Source organism: Gymnoscopelus braueri, assembly GCF_963280865.1.
Source record: "Gymnoscopelus braueri genome assembly, chromosome: 1".
In the NCBI taxonomy this organism is placed as follows: Eukaryota; Metazoa; Chordata; class Actinopteri; order Myctophiformes; family Myctophidae; genus Gymnoscopelus; species Gymnoscopelus braueri.
In genome coordinates this window covers 44,308,751-44,324,634 of record NC_137603.1, presented here as the reverse complement: position 1 = coordinate 44,324,634, position 15,884 = coordinate 44,308,751, and the positions used below count along the sequence as shown (strand labels likewise).

Sequence of the window (15,884 nt, the reverse complement as noted above, 5' to 3'; positions counted from 1 at the left end):
TGTTATTATGATGATGACTGAAGCTTATACGAACAAGCGGGGTTCGACAAGCGACACCGTCGTACGACGGCCTTTAACTAACACCTACTACGCATAATGCTTGTTGTTATTTTTAACCGAGAGATTAGTTGGGAGAATAATCCTCCCTCGTAGATACGAGGTCACTGCTGTGACCTCATGCCCCAAGATGAACTGTTAAAGTGAAACCTCCATTGGGGTTTCACAATGTTACTATTAGTGGCCCTATCCCACAGCTATAGCCTTTGTTATGGGTTGCTGTTGATTGGAATAAGAACTAAATAAAGCTTGTCTTATTCACACTCTGTCAGTAATTTATACCCTGTCAGTATACAAGAAGGCTGTTGGGAGTTGTATTGAAGGCTCCTTCTAGTCTTGCAGTTGTCCCTTGTCCTCCTGACCCACTGGTTTTCAGGATTCCTGTGGGAGGCATAGTGATTCCAGTTTCCCCTCAGTGAATGGCACCCTTTCCCTTGGAAAGGCTGCCTTTTGTCCTGCAACAGACTACGCTCTTTGTTGAAAAAGGTGAATGTTAGAACTTAGAATTTGAATTAGGTCTTAAAGGCACCTTCTGTGGCTCATGCCCAGCAAGAAGAATGCTTAGGCATCCTCGTATGTAACAAGTTCACACAGGGACCTTGGGGCAAGTAAGTATGGTAGAAAGCAGCAGTGCTTGAAGGCAGCACAATGATAAAAGTGAAGGTGTTTTTTCCCCCGTGGCTGCATGAAGCATCTGACAGCAGTGATAATGATGCCGTCATCAATATAAAAGCAAACTACAGCCTTGATGGCACTACTCACTGTCATTTCTCTCTAATATTACTTTTCATAGCATCTGAGATTGACAGAATGAGGTATGATTAAGGCTCATAGGCTTTACATGAGGCCCGCTGTCTGTGCATCATTGCACACCAGTTTTCAATTTGCTGTGCTCAACAACTACGTTTTCATGTTTGACTGGACAATTGTTGGTACTGTGCCACCACACATTACCGTGACAACGCTAATGTTTATGTTACACAGTCAGTGCTGGTATCCATTCCTGCCCAATTCACACTGTAGCTGCAAGTAGAGAAATGGTGAGATCATGACTTTGTCACTATGAATAAGATGTACATTCATCTAAAATTGGGATGTTATATAGTACCACAACAGCTCAGAAGGACTATGGTACCATTATTAGACTATAAGGAATGACAATTAAGCTTGATAAGCGCTCATAGTTGGACTATATAGCCTTATTGACTATAGCTTGTGGTCACGTATGGTTTCTCTTTGGTACACAGGCTTTAGAGTAGCCTGTTTTGTCAGCTGATGTTGCAGAATCAAGAAGGTTTATTTGTCACTACTCATACAGATACATGTAGAGGAGAAATGCAAGTGTGGTAAGGTCCGCCACAATACTGTGCTAACAGCAACATAGCAATACAAATATAAATACATAATGGGCAGTCTTTCAGGACATTGTCTGTTTCCTTGGCACCATGCAGTGGGTGAATGCAAAGCTGTCCACTTAAGCTCTCTCTGTGGTACAGCAGATGGAGGTGACCTTGACCACTATGATGCTAATAATGACTGTCATGTAGCTCAATACTTTGGTCTGCATCATGTACCATTTTAAAGTGCACCCAGCTCTGCATTTCTTACATAACGATGCTGTTCATTGATTCAATGGTGTGGAGTCTGCAGACAGCCTCTTCAGCAGTGCTATCCAGGGTTTGCTTGGAGAGCTGTGACAAGACACGATGGAAAACTCAATATACTGTTGAGCCAGTTAACGTTTATTATAGGTGCGTTCGGAAATACAGCACTGAGCGCACTGGCCAATACAAACTAATAGGAGAGTGCGCTCCGGTGCGCAATTTCCGAACGCACCCTATAACTACTCTACATACTTGTATGTTATGCATTTTTTGATGCAAGCTACCCATCTGATCAGAAACGTGATCGGTTGGTTGTTGTTAACCATTAACTCTATGAGCTGTCCTCATTCCTAATGTCTTAAGGGGGGGGCGGCCGGCCGGCCTGGCGGAACTCTGATGTCACGCTGATGTCACCTTGACTCAGCCATAACCATAAAAGGAGTTCCTTATGTAATTACGCCCAAATATGGAGTGTGTTGTCTAACCTCAATGTGTCGTCATGGCATCAGGCACAAACAAATCACTCAGCTCCATATATGGGCTGTGGGCATAAAAGGGACAAGGACTGATAGATACAGAAATGTCCATATATGGGCATATCAGCATGCCATATATGGGCATATACACTGATGACATAAGGGATCTATATATGAGCGCAAAAGGGACGAGGACTGACAGATACAGAGATCTGAATATATGGGCATATCAGTCGGATTGGCGTTCCGGTGAAGGTGTGAGCCGCGTTGCGGCCCAGGCCCAGGCCCGAACCCAATAAATGTTCAGAGACTCAGGACCAATGAAAAAACATTTACATAATGGGCATTTCTCATAGCAATGCTGTGCTTCCTTGAAAAACATGGAAGAAGAAGTAATCAATCCATGGGGGCCTCTGACTTATTTGTTTGATTTCAAATGTGCATTTTATTGTATCCAGTACAATAAACATACATTTTGGAATTTAAAGGGACTACACCATGAATTAAAATATATATATATATATTTAATATCATATTGTTTATGTCCCTCAAACGGTTTTGAGCCTAAATCAAGCCTCAGATATACTCATTCCAACTAACTTCTCTCTGGCTTATAAAGCACTTTCACCTGCAATACCACATTGTCCTGTTTGGCACGGGGCGCTAGAGCCAGTTTGTATGCATGTTATCTCCTGGTTCTGTGTGGAAAAAAGTAAAATAAATAAATAAGAAAAAATAAATTAATTAATTAAAAAAAAAATTTGGTTGGAACTGAAAAACGGGAGGGATTGTACCCTTTGGCCTTTTTGAGACCCAATTTACAGAAAACCCCAGATTTGCTGTGAAAGCCTGAGTGTTCAAACTGGGGTATTTTTGGGGTTAGAAGAGAGGTAGGGGAGACCAAAAACACACGAAAAAGAAGAAAAAGTTAAAATTCATGGTGTAGTCCCTTTAACAGATTTAGACTTATCCAGAGCAACTTACAAGAGTGCATCATTGGGTCCCCAGCAAAGTAGGTGTCTGTGAATACAGATGCAAGGCACTTATGAGCTATCTATACTTTTATAATTATGTTGACCACATTACATTTTGTCCTCAGGCATATTGAGAGAGGCTTGCGTACTAAGTTTTCTCATTGTTTTTCCCGAGGTTGGATCATCTTTATGATAATGATAATATAAAAAGATCTTAATTTGAATCTTTGTATTATTATTATTATTATTATTATTATTATTATTATTACTATTATTAAAATTAATGTTTTTCAATAGGCTGAGTGGTCAAGCTACTATAAATGTACTATAAATATCTCTCTTAAAGGGATACTTCACTTTAGGGCCGGGGAAACATTTAAAAAATATATTAAAAATAAATGAAAAAAGTAATGGAAAATTCATGGCCCCCTCACGCATTAGAGTGTCCTACTAATGTGTGAGGGGGCCGTGATTTTGCCATAACTTCTTTCATTTTTTTTTAATATATATTTTTAATGTTTATTTTATGTGAAAGTGAAGTATCCCTTTAACCCCCTGAAAAACGATATTGTTTCTATTTAGTGTCCCATTTTCTTTTATTTGGACAATTTTAAACATATTGGTTGCATTTTAGGTTTGGGGCCTATAGAGAATGATCTTCAAACTTTAAATAGAGCTGCATTAAATGTGTTAAATCTCACACTAACCAGAACTTAAAACATTTTTCATTGCCACAAGTTTGTGTTTTTGGCAGCTCCACATTCTTCAAAACCTTTCCCTCATCTTTCTCTCATTCTCTCTCACTGTCAGGATGGTCTTGTCAATCCCACCATCAGGAAGGACATGAAGGGCTCAAAGAAACTGTACTGTTGTCCAATCGAAGGCTGTCCAAGAGGTCCAAACCGACCCTTCTCCCAGTTCTCTCTGGTCAAACAAGTAAGCCTGACATAATAAGAACACTTTTCAGGACCTGAGGAATAGAAATTGGTCATTTGCAGCATCATATACTGTACATGCATTTTCTTATTAAAATGACCACAGGCTAGTGTAAAACCGCAAATCATGTCATCAACTCCAGCAATCATAAAGACAAATACCATTACCAAAGTTGTGAAGTTATAACCAAGTACAGACCATATTTTTGTTCTTCTATCTGCTGTATTCTACTGTAGCACTTCATGAAGATGCATGCTGAGAAGAAACATAAGTGCTCCAAGTGCAACAATGGCTACAGTACAGAGTGGGACCTGAGACGCCACACTGAGGATTGTGGGAAGACCTATTGCTGCACATGTGGCTGCCCTTATGCCAGCAGGGCAGCTTTACTGTCACATGTCTACAGAACTGGCCACGAGGTCCCTACAGAACACAGGTGAATGCAAAGCCCGTATAGGCTTGACTTGTAACACATTTTAAGTTTGTTGCTAACAATTTGACTGTCTTATCTTTTGTGTCTGCGTTGCAGAATCCCCCCGGTTAAAAAGCGCAAGATGGAGAAGCTGATGAGCGGCTCTATGAAGGTAAAGCCCAAAGAGGCAACCTGTCAGATCATGAGTGGGGACAGAGAGTGGTCAGAGGCTTGTCCTCATTATGAGCCGACAAGCAACGCCTCGGAATCAAGCAGTCAGGCCCCCCGCCCCCCTAAAAGCCTCCAGAAGCTGCTGCTCCCCAAGCCCAAGATGGCCCTGGTCAATGTACCATTGATGCAGTTGGCCCACCTGCCTGTCCTCCTTCCGTCCACAGAGAGTGGTGCTTTGAGGTCTGTGGTGCTAGCTGTGGATTGCCAAGGCTCCCTCAGCGCCCTCCACCTCTTACCGCAGGCCATGCGTGCTGTGGTACCCCAAATGGATGCTAAGACCCTGGGCTTCAAGAACAGTCTACCTGCCTCCTCTCGCTCAAGCCTGGGCCCCACCAGCACGGGAGTGCAGGTGAGTCTTGAGTCTGCGGACACCCAAGACGCAGCCAGCTGCCTGGGAAACCAGCGGGGGAGGAGCACTTCCACAAATATTCAGACAGACATATCTTGCCTATCTCGCATGCATGGAGGGGTAGGGATGGGTGTGTGTACTGCAGCCGAATCCTCTGTGTCCTCCTGCGCCCAGACAGACATCAGTGTGAGTGCTCAAGTCCTGCTGCCAGTCAGCGTGGAGACCCAGACGTTCCCCCCCAGAGCCAAAGCCACCTCCACTATCGGAGCTCAAACAGACATCCCCTGCCTTAGCCAGATACCCTGCACCTCCTCCACATCAACCCCCTACATAACCAGGCAAACCCAGACCATCCGGCCTATGACTGGCCCAGAATCCGACCAGGCCATCATGTGCTCTGACCTGTTTGACAGCAGCTCGCTCAACGTTTCCACCCAGACAGCTCTGGCCATGGATGTCTCCCTCACAGCAGCAGGTAACACTCTCTATGAGGATGAGAAGTCAGCGGGGGGCATGTGCTTTGGGGTGCAGACAGATGAGCTTAACCCCAACAGCGTCGCAGACAACCAGACCCAAACCATGACCTTGCTAACTGACCTGGAAAACATTCTGTCAGGTCACCAGGTACTCAGTGATGCCACCGCAGGCTGTGGGCCGAGCCTGGGCTCTGTTCAGGAGCAGCATACCGGCATTGACTTTGACTTTGAGGAGTTTCTTAATGCAGTACACATCCAGACACAGACAGAGGAGAGTGAGCTGGGAGCACTTGGTGGTGACACACCACTAGAGTCTCTGGACATCCAGACCCAGACAGACTGCCTCCTGCTGGACCAGCTGGACCGGAGCGATGGCCAGAGTCGGACCCAGGCCAGTGACCTGGAGCTGTTTGATACTCAAACTCAGACTGACCTCAATTTCTTGCTGAGCGCCGGAAGCCACATGCCGCTGGGCAGCATTTTGCACCAGTCTAGCTTTTCCATGAGCACAGAGTCTTCAGACACAGAAACACAGACCGATATCCCTTCCCTGCCCCCGAGTCTCTCCGCACAGTCCGCCATCCCCCAAAGTGAGCACACGAGACTGCTTAGCAGCACTGAGACCCAGACTGTGAGCAGCCAGGCAGAGGGCCTCGGACACCTCTTCCTTACCAGCAACGAAACCCAGACGGTCATGGACGACTTCCTGTCAGCAGACATGGCCTGGAACATGGAGTCCCACTTCAGCTCTGTGGAGACCCAGACGTGTGAGGAGCTGTGTGCTGCTCTTTTTCAGCAACCAGAGAAACCCAACAGCTGAAGGTGGAGCTGCTTCACACCCTGCAGCCCATGTTTCTGGTGTCTGCCTCTCCCTCTTAGGAGACCTATACTGTCGCCCGACTGCGGGACTACAGTTGAAGTCCATCATAGCAGGAAGGATTCAGCCAAGTTTCTGAACATTCCATTGGGGGGCATCATGTCCAGAAACATTTTTAGACATGTACGCCGATCGCTCAGCTGCACTTTATTAGTTCATTGGGCATGACTTATTGAATCCTCTGCCAGTTTACATATTTATTTGCACATGAAATAATATTGTATGTGTCTTATCTGAAACGCCAGTTTACTCCTACATCTCAGTGTGTGAACACTAGCATACTTGTCATCGTTTGGTCTTGTTCATAGCAGTTGGAAAATGGTATTAGCATCTCGTTACTGTCAAGATTCTATTCAAGAGGAGGTTATCGGAGAATATCTCCTCCAACAGAATTTTTAAAAAGCTGTTGAATTGTCCTCTTTTCCAAGACAATTTGCATTCACCTCATGGAATCAATGTGAAGCTTATCTGCTACTCGATAGAAACCTGCATTTTATTTAGCTATTCTAACAAATCACTACTACTGCAGTTTGGAAATAGTCATGAAGTCTTCAACTGCAGGGCCAGCGTTGAAGCATGCATTTACACTACAGTAATAGCAGTTCTCTGCTTGTGTCTCTGATGCCTGCCCCTGCTGTTTTTATGTCATTAGCAAGATTGTCAACTTCCTCATGATGAGCACCCTCTCATTTTAGCACACTGTTGTGCCAGTAAGGACTACTTAAATTAAATAATTACAAAGCAAAACCTTTTATACACCCTGCAAATATGTTCAAAGCATTGATTAAACCTGTTCAAAGGTACACTACAGTATATGACCAAAAGTCAGTTGGCCCCCTGTCTAATTAGTGTTTCTAATTGGTGCACTTTGTTCCATTGAATGGATATCTTAATGCTACAGCTACACTGACATTCTAGAAAATTGTATGCTTCCAGTTTCCTGTTTCAGAATGACAATTACACTTTTAGGCATTTAGCAGACACTCTTCCAGAGCGACCTACAAACTGCATTGGGAAGTGGTGAATGTATTTTACCTTTTGATTGTAAGACTTTGTCACTATCTAAATAAGTAAAGTATTTACTCCTGACTAAAACATTTGCCACAAACTACTGTATAAAACTAAAGGGGTTTGTCTTTCAAGTGTGACCCCTAATGGATAGTTTGTTTTAATGATTTCAGGTCCTGGGACAGCTTGTTTCTCAAAGACGAGATTTGTTCTTCCACATTTTGTGATTTTAGTGATTTTAGACTGAGCACTGTATTCGTTATCAGATTCAGAACAGTGTGCAGAGAGGACCTGGACATCATTAGTTGGTTGTGATGCTCCACAGTGCTCTGCATCAACTTGTGTTTTCATGTGTTCAGTTGAGGTGCTGGCTAGAGGCTCTGTCTCTCTGTTTTCATCACAACTGCCCCCTATCAAACACCTTTGGAATGAATTGGAATGTCAAATGCGAGCCAGGCCTGCTCATCCAAAGTAAGTGTCTGACTCCTCTTATTCTCTTGTGGCTGAATGGAAGCAATTTGCTGCAGCAATGTTCCAATTCTTTCAACTAGTGAAAAGCCATCCCAGAATAGTGGACAGTGTTATAGTGGCAAACAAGACAACTCCATGTCAATGTCTGTGCTTGGCTTCCATTTAACCACAAGACCATCAATGAGGTCAGACACTGATGTTGGGCGACTAGGCCTGGCTCGCATTGGCGTTCCAGTTCATCCCAAAGGTGCTCGATAGGGTTACGGTCAGGACCCTGTACAGACCAGCAAGGTTCTTTGTCACTGATGTCAACAAGCCATTTCTGTATGGGGGGCACTGGGGATTGTCATTCTGAAACAGGAGTTGTCACAAAATTGGAAGCACACAAATGTCTAGACCGTCATTGTAGCTGTAGCCTTAAGTTATGGTTTCCATTCACTGGAGCAAAGGGAACTAATTAGAAACACTAATTGGAAACGGTGTGTTTTGGTCTTCTAGGGTCATACAATGTATCTATCACTAATCCTATAGATGTTTCACAGGTAAGTAAGTAAATGGCTACGCTCAATTCTCCCCGTTGTCACAGCAGTTATTGAAATGTGCTTGTGAACTGTGGTCTTGTGTAATCACCTTACTGTCTTTGGCCTCTATAGTTACGCAAAGACTTTGAGGCGGTTAGTAGACTAGACAGTCGCCGTCTGACTTATTTATTAGCTGGCTGCAAGTGTATACAGTATCAGCGCTCTGTGTTGAAGTGATACAATAACAATGCTGTATAGAAACCAAGAGCATTGGCCTCTCTTCTGCCTATGAGTGAAATGTGACTATGCTCACCACCTAAAATATAACCTAGTTGAAGTTCCTCTATTGTAATTGCCTGGATTTGAGCTTTTACCAATGGGACGTGCTTTGTTTCCCTCTGTCTCTTGTACAAGCTACTGTCAAAGTAACTTAGTGCTTTGGTCATGCATTTGGTTTTTGTATGGGAGCTTCAGACCACTGCAATTCTTCTCTGCTACATTAATGCTCCGTCGTACGACGGTGTTGCATGCCGAAAACGGCAGATCAACAAGCTCTTAAAGATGATAGCTGTTTCATTTGTCATACAACAAAGTATGCTGTTTTCGTCGTGCAACACCGTCATACAGCAAAGTATGAATGTAGCTTAAACAGTTTTGTCTAGTTGTGAATCTTTTGTCTGAACTAGGCTTTACACCATGTTACAGAGTTACCTCATTTGCACAGGCACCCCAGTCACACTGTTTTCTAGGGACCATGTAGGCCTTGAGTATTTCTTCATTTTGTTATGTTGGTGCCTTAAACCAAGTATTATACTTTTTTTAAAATATATATATATATATATATATATATATATACATATGTTTTGTTGTAAACAATTTGCTGCTCTGTTATCAAATTTATGATTTTGAAAACAAATTGATGTTGAATAATATTCAAAATACTTTTTGTTTTGATGCTTTGATTTGCATGTTTAATCAGTTGTGTATGTGCATTTTTGTTGCATGAAACGTTAGAATGCCTTCAGTAATTTGTGTTTGAAAAGCATTTCTGATTCCTCTATGTCCAGTCATGTCAAGAATCTGTGAAGGCTATGCAGTATTGTGTTCTTTTTAGGCAGCATTTGTTCAATACTAATGTCTATTTTAGGAGGGTGGGTTCACCTGATTTCAGTTTCTAGATGTTCCCTTGAAACTTGATGAATGTACAAGATACTGTGCCCAGATATTACATGGTCATGTTTTTGCACTGCATCCAAAACATTCTACACTACTGTTATATAGTATTTAACTTTTTACGTTCAACTGTCAAATCATCTCTACTCGATATACAACTTCTAAATTATTGCTCATGAAGTTGGAATTGCTGGGCTTGCTGGGGGACACATACACAAAAAAAAACAATGTTAAATATCTACATAGCTTAAGTGTCAGTAAAGTGCTTTAATTTGCATGCAGATACAGAACATAATTGTCATTTTGTCTCTGAGTAGCCTTTGTTTAAGTATGTTTCTGTTGCCTAAATGTTTAGTTAAAGGTTGTCTTGTTTTAGTTGCCGAAGCTATACAACACATGATCTTAATAAAGTGCTAAAGAAATATTTGTCTTTGTCACTAAATATTGAAGAATAATATATAAGTGTTACAGTTAATCAATTTACCGAGTACAGAACGCTGAATTCCGGGTTGTACAAAGTGTCCAGATAAAGCAACAACGCTACACAAAGTGACTTTACATTTAATTATTTTATTTTGCATGTCATTGCACACAAAAGCATGCACTTTCAGGTGAATTCAACATTTATGTTAATATAGTGGCTGCTGTTAGAAGTGCAATGCCACAAAGTAGTGATATGATAATACTTAAGGAAAGCATCCCAGAGGTAGAATAATGGAGCAGGAGTTGACATTCATCCTACTAATCCATACAAACACTGCAGTAATTGACCGGCCCTGAGTAATACATGACATGCCATGTTTGAAGGATCCAAGCGTCCGCGTATATTTGTTAATATCCATAGTCTACTGCACAGGTATTTTATAGCAACCAGGGTCTGGATGGCAATCAGCAAGAATAATCCAATTGACCTTGCTCCTAAGAGCTGCCAAATTGTGAACTGCATACTCTATCCTGGCAGATAAACGGTTACAATATTAAATGTGAACTAACTAGATTTGCAGTTGTTACTTTTCTTTTGACCTAACCGATGCATTTGGCAGTGGTTTAGGTTACAGTCCACAGCACAGGGATTGTGACAGGAGGAGAACCATATTGTAGTTTGTGGTGTGAAGTGTTTAAAGTGCAAGCCACATAGCTCTGCTTTTCGTTGGATGGCAGTTGTAGTTGCTGGGTAACGAGAACGGCTCGAGAAACATTTGTGGGAAACTGTCGGCACAAGTGTAGAATGTACACAGATAACATCTAAAGCAGGGGTCTTCAACGTTTTCCAGGCCAAGGACCCCTTAGCTGAGAGAGAGATGAAGCAGGGGCCCCCACTACATATTGTATTCATAGACTTGTGTAAATTAATGTTTTTTGTTTATTTATTTTGTGCACATTAGCTTCTCTATTAATTCATGTTAATGTGTATATTCAGACATTATTTAACCACTTAAAGCATCAATACTCAACTTGACCATTGACTCTGTACTTGTTTTGCTCTTTTTTCCCTCTACACCAAACCTCTTCCCTGAAAATAGCCGATCTACAAACTCACAAAGCCTCGCTGTGCAAAGCGCTGTGAGCTTGTAGATCGGCTATTTACGGCTTATTATGTTCCGGTCAGAATAGGGACGCTCCTATCACACAAAGATTTGGTGGCCCCCCTTTAGTAACTCTGAGGACCCCCTAGGAGTCACGGACCCCCTGTTGAAGACCCCTGATCTAAAGTGTTAATTTAACTCTGAGTGTACACATGTGCATTTGTGTACTCAAGAGTTACAAATGAATAAATTAACAGAGGCATTTACTGTGTATATGGTGTGTATTTTGTATGTGTGTGTACTGTATTTGTGATTGTGTGTGTCCAAGCAGGAGGGCTTCATCATCACTACACAAGGCTTGTATGAAATGTGGTGCTCAACATTTCTTTTCATACAGCTTTTTCCAACCAACATTTGGAAGATGTTGCCAGTTTGCTAGATTTCCAACACACGAAACAAAAATAACAAAAAATGTCTTTTCATTCCTGTCCACCATTGTCATATTATAAACACTTTTTGCATTCAATTTCTCATGCCATCTACAAAATAGTCACCTGGACAGATATACCTTTTAATGTATGAGTTGAATGCTGAGTAATGCTACATAAAAAAATAAATACATAAATCTTATAACCACAAACAAATGCAAATTCAATTTTACAATTAGCACAACCGTAACAAGTGTTTTTTTCCCCCTTAATTGTCTGAGCCTTGGCCTGAGCTATATTTCTTATATTTATAAATATAATTATTAGTCTTACAAAAAAATATATTTTTTAATCATGCACTCATACAGAGTAGGAGGATTCACAGCGAGACTAACTATTCAATAGTCTGTGAGCAGACGCCCTCATAGGCACCTTGGTCCCTAACAGTATAGGCAGCTGTGGTGTCGCTGCTATTTGCATGGCTCGCCTACTGTTGCTCCGTGGGGCCTGCTTGAGATGCCTGCCTGTAGTATAACTGGTGCGGGGGGCAGCGTCCGCTATGGAGGTGAGGGACACCTCATACCTCTCAGGGACACAGACACTGAAAGTGGATAGCAGCTGGTGATTCTGCTGACACGGGCAGTACTTTGAGTTGAAGGCTGCACTGTAGGTGTCACCTACTCTTGTTACCTCCCCTCTTTCGTCACCTGTTGCCTCCCTGGAAGTGATGGCGTTGTCCGCATTTGATTCTAATGTCTCTCCGCTGGTCCCGCAATGTTCCGATCCAGGCTCACCGTAGCAGATCTGACCAGCCATCTTCTGGGGTCTGAGCTGGGGTGGATGGACGGGTGGTAAGACAGTAAAGCTGTTTATGGAAAGCAGTATGTTACTCGGCCTGCTCCTCAGAAGACGGTATTTTGAAGGAAGGTGGTGTGGCTGGAGAGATTCCCTGGGCTTCCTTTCCGCTACCCTACTTTCACCGAGTAAGAGGTGATGAGTGGCTTTCTGCAGGTCATTGAGGACAAGGCACTCTGGGGCCTGCTTGGCCAGGGCTGATTCAGTGGTGTGACTGTAGGAGGTGCTCAGGAGCCTTGATGGAGTGTTGTTGTGGAGGCCGGCGTCATGTGTTTGAGTATGTGGCTCACAGTGGTAATCCGGAGCGACGGCCGAGGTATCTAAGTCAGGGAGTCTCATGTCAACACACAGAAGGCAGTGGGGGTCTGGCTCGCCATTCCTGGGCTTCTTCCCTTTCCTCTGAGGCTGAAGCGTACAGGCTGCCGGAGCGGCGCTGCCCCAGCCCTGGACCTGTTTCCAAACCAGATACAATGTTTATATGAACTCAAGAGCACTGATGTATTTTTTTTAAATGAATTGCTGGACATGATTAGTAAACATCTTGTTTCTTCAATTGGCTATAATAATACATCGCAGCTTCAACTACGCAGCACATCGAAGCTGAAAGATAATGCTGAATTGATTTGGGTAAATAAAGTAATAAAGTATCTAAGAATTTACCTAATACTAAAAGCTGACACATGAAACATATGGAGGAACTAAAAGGGCATCAACTTCATTATCAACTACTGTATGTTTGTTTTATCAATATAATCCTGATATTTTCATTGGCTCATTTTATTACACTAAATTACTAAAGTGATTTTGTTCAATGACCCATGCAACAAATGTTCTATGCCTGTATTGTTGAGTATAAATAATTTGGTGTAGGCTGATACTTTAGGTTTAGGAGCCCACAGTGAAATCCACAGTTGATACTATAATCTGGTATCTAATCAGAGAGCTTTGTTTTGTTTAGATTTGTAGGCTGAGAAAAAACTAAGAAGAAGATTTGCCTGTAATGACATGCCCAAAATAGAGAGGCCAGTTGATTGACCAAGTGATTAATGAATGTACTGTATGGTTGCAGGGGGGGGAGCATGCGTCTACCCGCCTATAAGTATTGATCTGGAATCAGATGAATTTTCAGTGGTGGAGTAAATAAAAGACCAGAAACAGAATGTTTAGGGTAAATGCGAAAGGGGGGGCTGGCAATTGCCATCCCCCGAGTCCTCAAATGACGCCCCTGCACCAAACACAAACGTATTGTGAGCTTGCAAATCTGCTATTTTCTACAAACAACACTGTTGTGTGATGGAGTATAAATTGCCATTAGCCAACATGAAGCCTGAAAGTACGACATACACTAGTGGTCAAAGGTTTGTGTTGGATGTGACTTACAGCCTCTTCCCAGCCAGAAGGACAATGATGCGCACTACGCTCCTGGTCTTTCCAGAAGTTCTCCTCGCTGATATCTATAAGTCCATCGATGTTGTCTCTGTCTGCAACCATGCCTGGCTGTTCCCAATATCCTGGCTCATCTGAGTCTTCCACAGTCATCTGGTCACATTCTTTTATGTTTGCCATCATGTGAGAAGAAAGCTTAATTCGGGGTGAAATCTATACAGAGAAATCAAAAGAAGAAAAATATCTAAACAGATCACCAATAATACAGATAAAAAAAATATATATACAGGCTAGCTCTCGTTTCAGTTCAAGTTTCTTTTTTTCTTTGGACAATAGTAAACTGCATGAGACTGTTCGCCATATCATATAGCCTACTATACATCTATGGTGCTGTGCTGCTGAAGTAATCCCAGTGGTGGAAAAAGTACTCAAATGTTTTACTTAAGTAAAAGTATCAATACTGCAACGTAGTATTAGTAGTATTATTTGTTACAATTAAAAGTCCAGAATTCAAAATTTACAAAAAGTACAAAAGTATTGGCATCACAATGTACTTAAAAGTACCAAAATTAGAAAGTACTCATTATGCAGGTGAGGTCCCGTTAAACAAGTTTTCAAATGTATAACAATCGTTTGAAAATAGCAGATCTACAAGCTCACAATGCATCCATGGCGATGCATTGTGAGATTGTAGAACGGCTATTTTCTAATGGCCGAAATATATATAGGACTGAAGTGGTTAATATATGTTTTGTAATAATAATCAAAATCTACAAAGTGTAACTAGTAACTAAAGTTTTTAAATAATTGTAGTGGAGTGAAAGTATAATATTTGCCTCTGAGATGTAGTGGAGTAGAAGCAAAAGTATTGAAAAATGGAAATACTCCAATAAAGTAAGAAATACCTCAAAATTGTAGGCTACTGTTGAGTAAATGTACTACACCACAGAGTAGGCCTAATCCATAATAAAAAAATATTATATATAGTAGGCCTAATTAAGATCCAGTTCGTCCACTCACCAAAACGCAGTTTGAGTTCGAAGTGTGTTCGCACACGCATTGGTGCGTGTCAGGTGGAGATGGTGCACTCCTCCAATAAATAAAATATTGCATCCGGTCTAAAGGGGATATAACGGCATTACATTATTAATAAACTGTGTTCAGGATTATCCATCCACCCCACAATGTGTGGTGCTCGTCATCAGGAGCAAACCTAAAACAAGAAGAGACAAGACACGGAAATGCGTTTGAAAGAAGAGTGCTACTGTGCTGGAACGCCGTCTCCATGGCAACTCCAAGAAGCCGCACTAGATGTGACGTAGTGGAAAGTGGGAGGGGTGAGATGCACTGGTGCACCCAGCCCTGGTCTTCTCTCTAACGCTCTGCCGCGTGCTCCTCTGCTCATAGACCGACAATTCCACTGCCGTGTGAGGTCTCCGTCTTTAGTAGAAACTAAACAAAAGTATTTCGATACTTGCCAAAACAAAAGCTGTTTTATGTTGTTGAACGTCTATTCTCCAGGGTGGGAAGCCTCTCAGGACCCCACCTTCTGTGTATAATACACTTTTGGGCAGAAAATAAAATAGGTCCACCAGATGGAAATATTTTATTTACTTCACTGCGCCCCCTACAGATCTGGTCAATGGTAATTTATATTAACCAGATCTGTAGAGGGCGCAGTGGAATAAATACAATAATTTCCGTCTGGTGGACAAAATGTTCTGCCCAAAATGTGTATCATACAGAGAAGTTGGGGTGCTGAAAGGCTTCCCACCCTGGAGAATAGACTTTCAACAACACAAAACAGCCTTTGTTTCGGTGAGTGAATTTTCGGTCTATGAGCAGAGCAGCGCGCCTGGCAGAGCGTTAGAAAGAACTCACTAACGCTCTGGACCAGGGCTAGGTGCACCCCACTTCACTCTATACCTTTGTTATGTAAGAAACAGACCCTTTTTTTTGCCGGCCGGTCATCCAGTGAATGAATGAATGAATAAATGACATTTTTATTTTCGTGTCATGCCACCAGTTTGGCCCATCATCCTATATGGGATTATATGACACATACACATTACACAAAAGGAAAACAACTGACATTAACAGTCCTTCCTCCTAGTAATTGTAATC

At 42.2% G+C, this 15,884-nt stretch overlaps 2 protein-coding genes across 3 annotated transcripts in view; one reads left to right on the top strand and one right to left on the bottom strand.

Moving 5' to 3' along the window:
* Nucleotides 1-9,965, top strand: part of atmin (ATM interactor) — a 10,305-nt gene extending 340 nt beyond the window's left edge. The window contains exons 2-4 of one of the 2 annotated variants that reach the window (XM_080427345.1): nucleotides 3,922-4,047; nucleotides 4,284-4,483; nucleotides 4,577-9,965. In XM_080427345.1, the coding sequence (XP_080283471.1) occupies nucleotides 3,922-4,047; nucleotides 4,284-4,483; nucleotides 4,577-6,335 (2,085 nt within the window). In that variant the 3' untranslated portion in view covers nucleotides 6,336-9,965. Of the gene's footprint in view, nucleotides 1-3,921; nucleotides 4,048-4,243; nucleotides 4,484-4,576 lie in introns of those variants that run through there. The other variant, XM_080427346.1, reaches the window with a different exon arrangement.
* A 1,281-nt stretch (nucleotides 9,966-11,246) lies between these two features.
* On the bottom strand, nucleotides 11,247-15,288 carry cUnh16orf46 (chromosome Un C16orf46 homolog). The gene is made up of 3 exons (XM_080430366.1): nucleotides 14,781-15,288; nucleotides 13,755-13,973; nucleotides 11,247-12,824 (listed from the first exon to the last, which is right to left on the bottom strand). The coding sequence occupies exons 1-3, from the start codon at nucleotides 14,871-14,873 to the stop codon at nucleotides 11,910-11,912; spliced, it is 1,227 nt and encodes a 408-aa protein (XP_080286492.1). The 5' UTR covers nucleotides 14,874-15,288; the 3' UTR covers nucleotides 11,247-11,909.
* Between the last annotated feature and the right edge of the window lie 596 nt (nucleotides 15,289-15,884).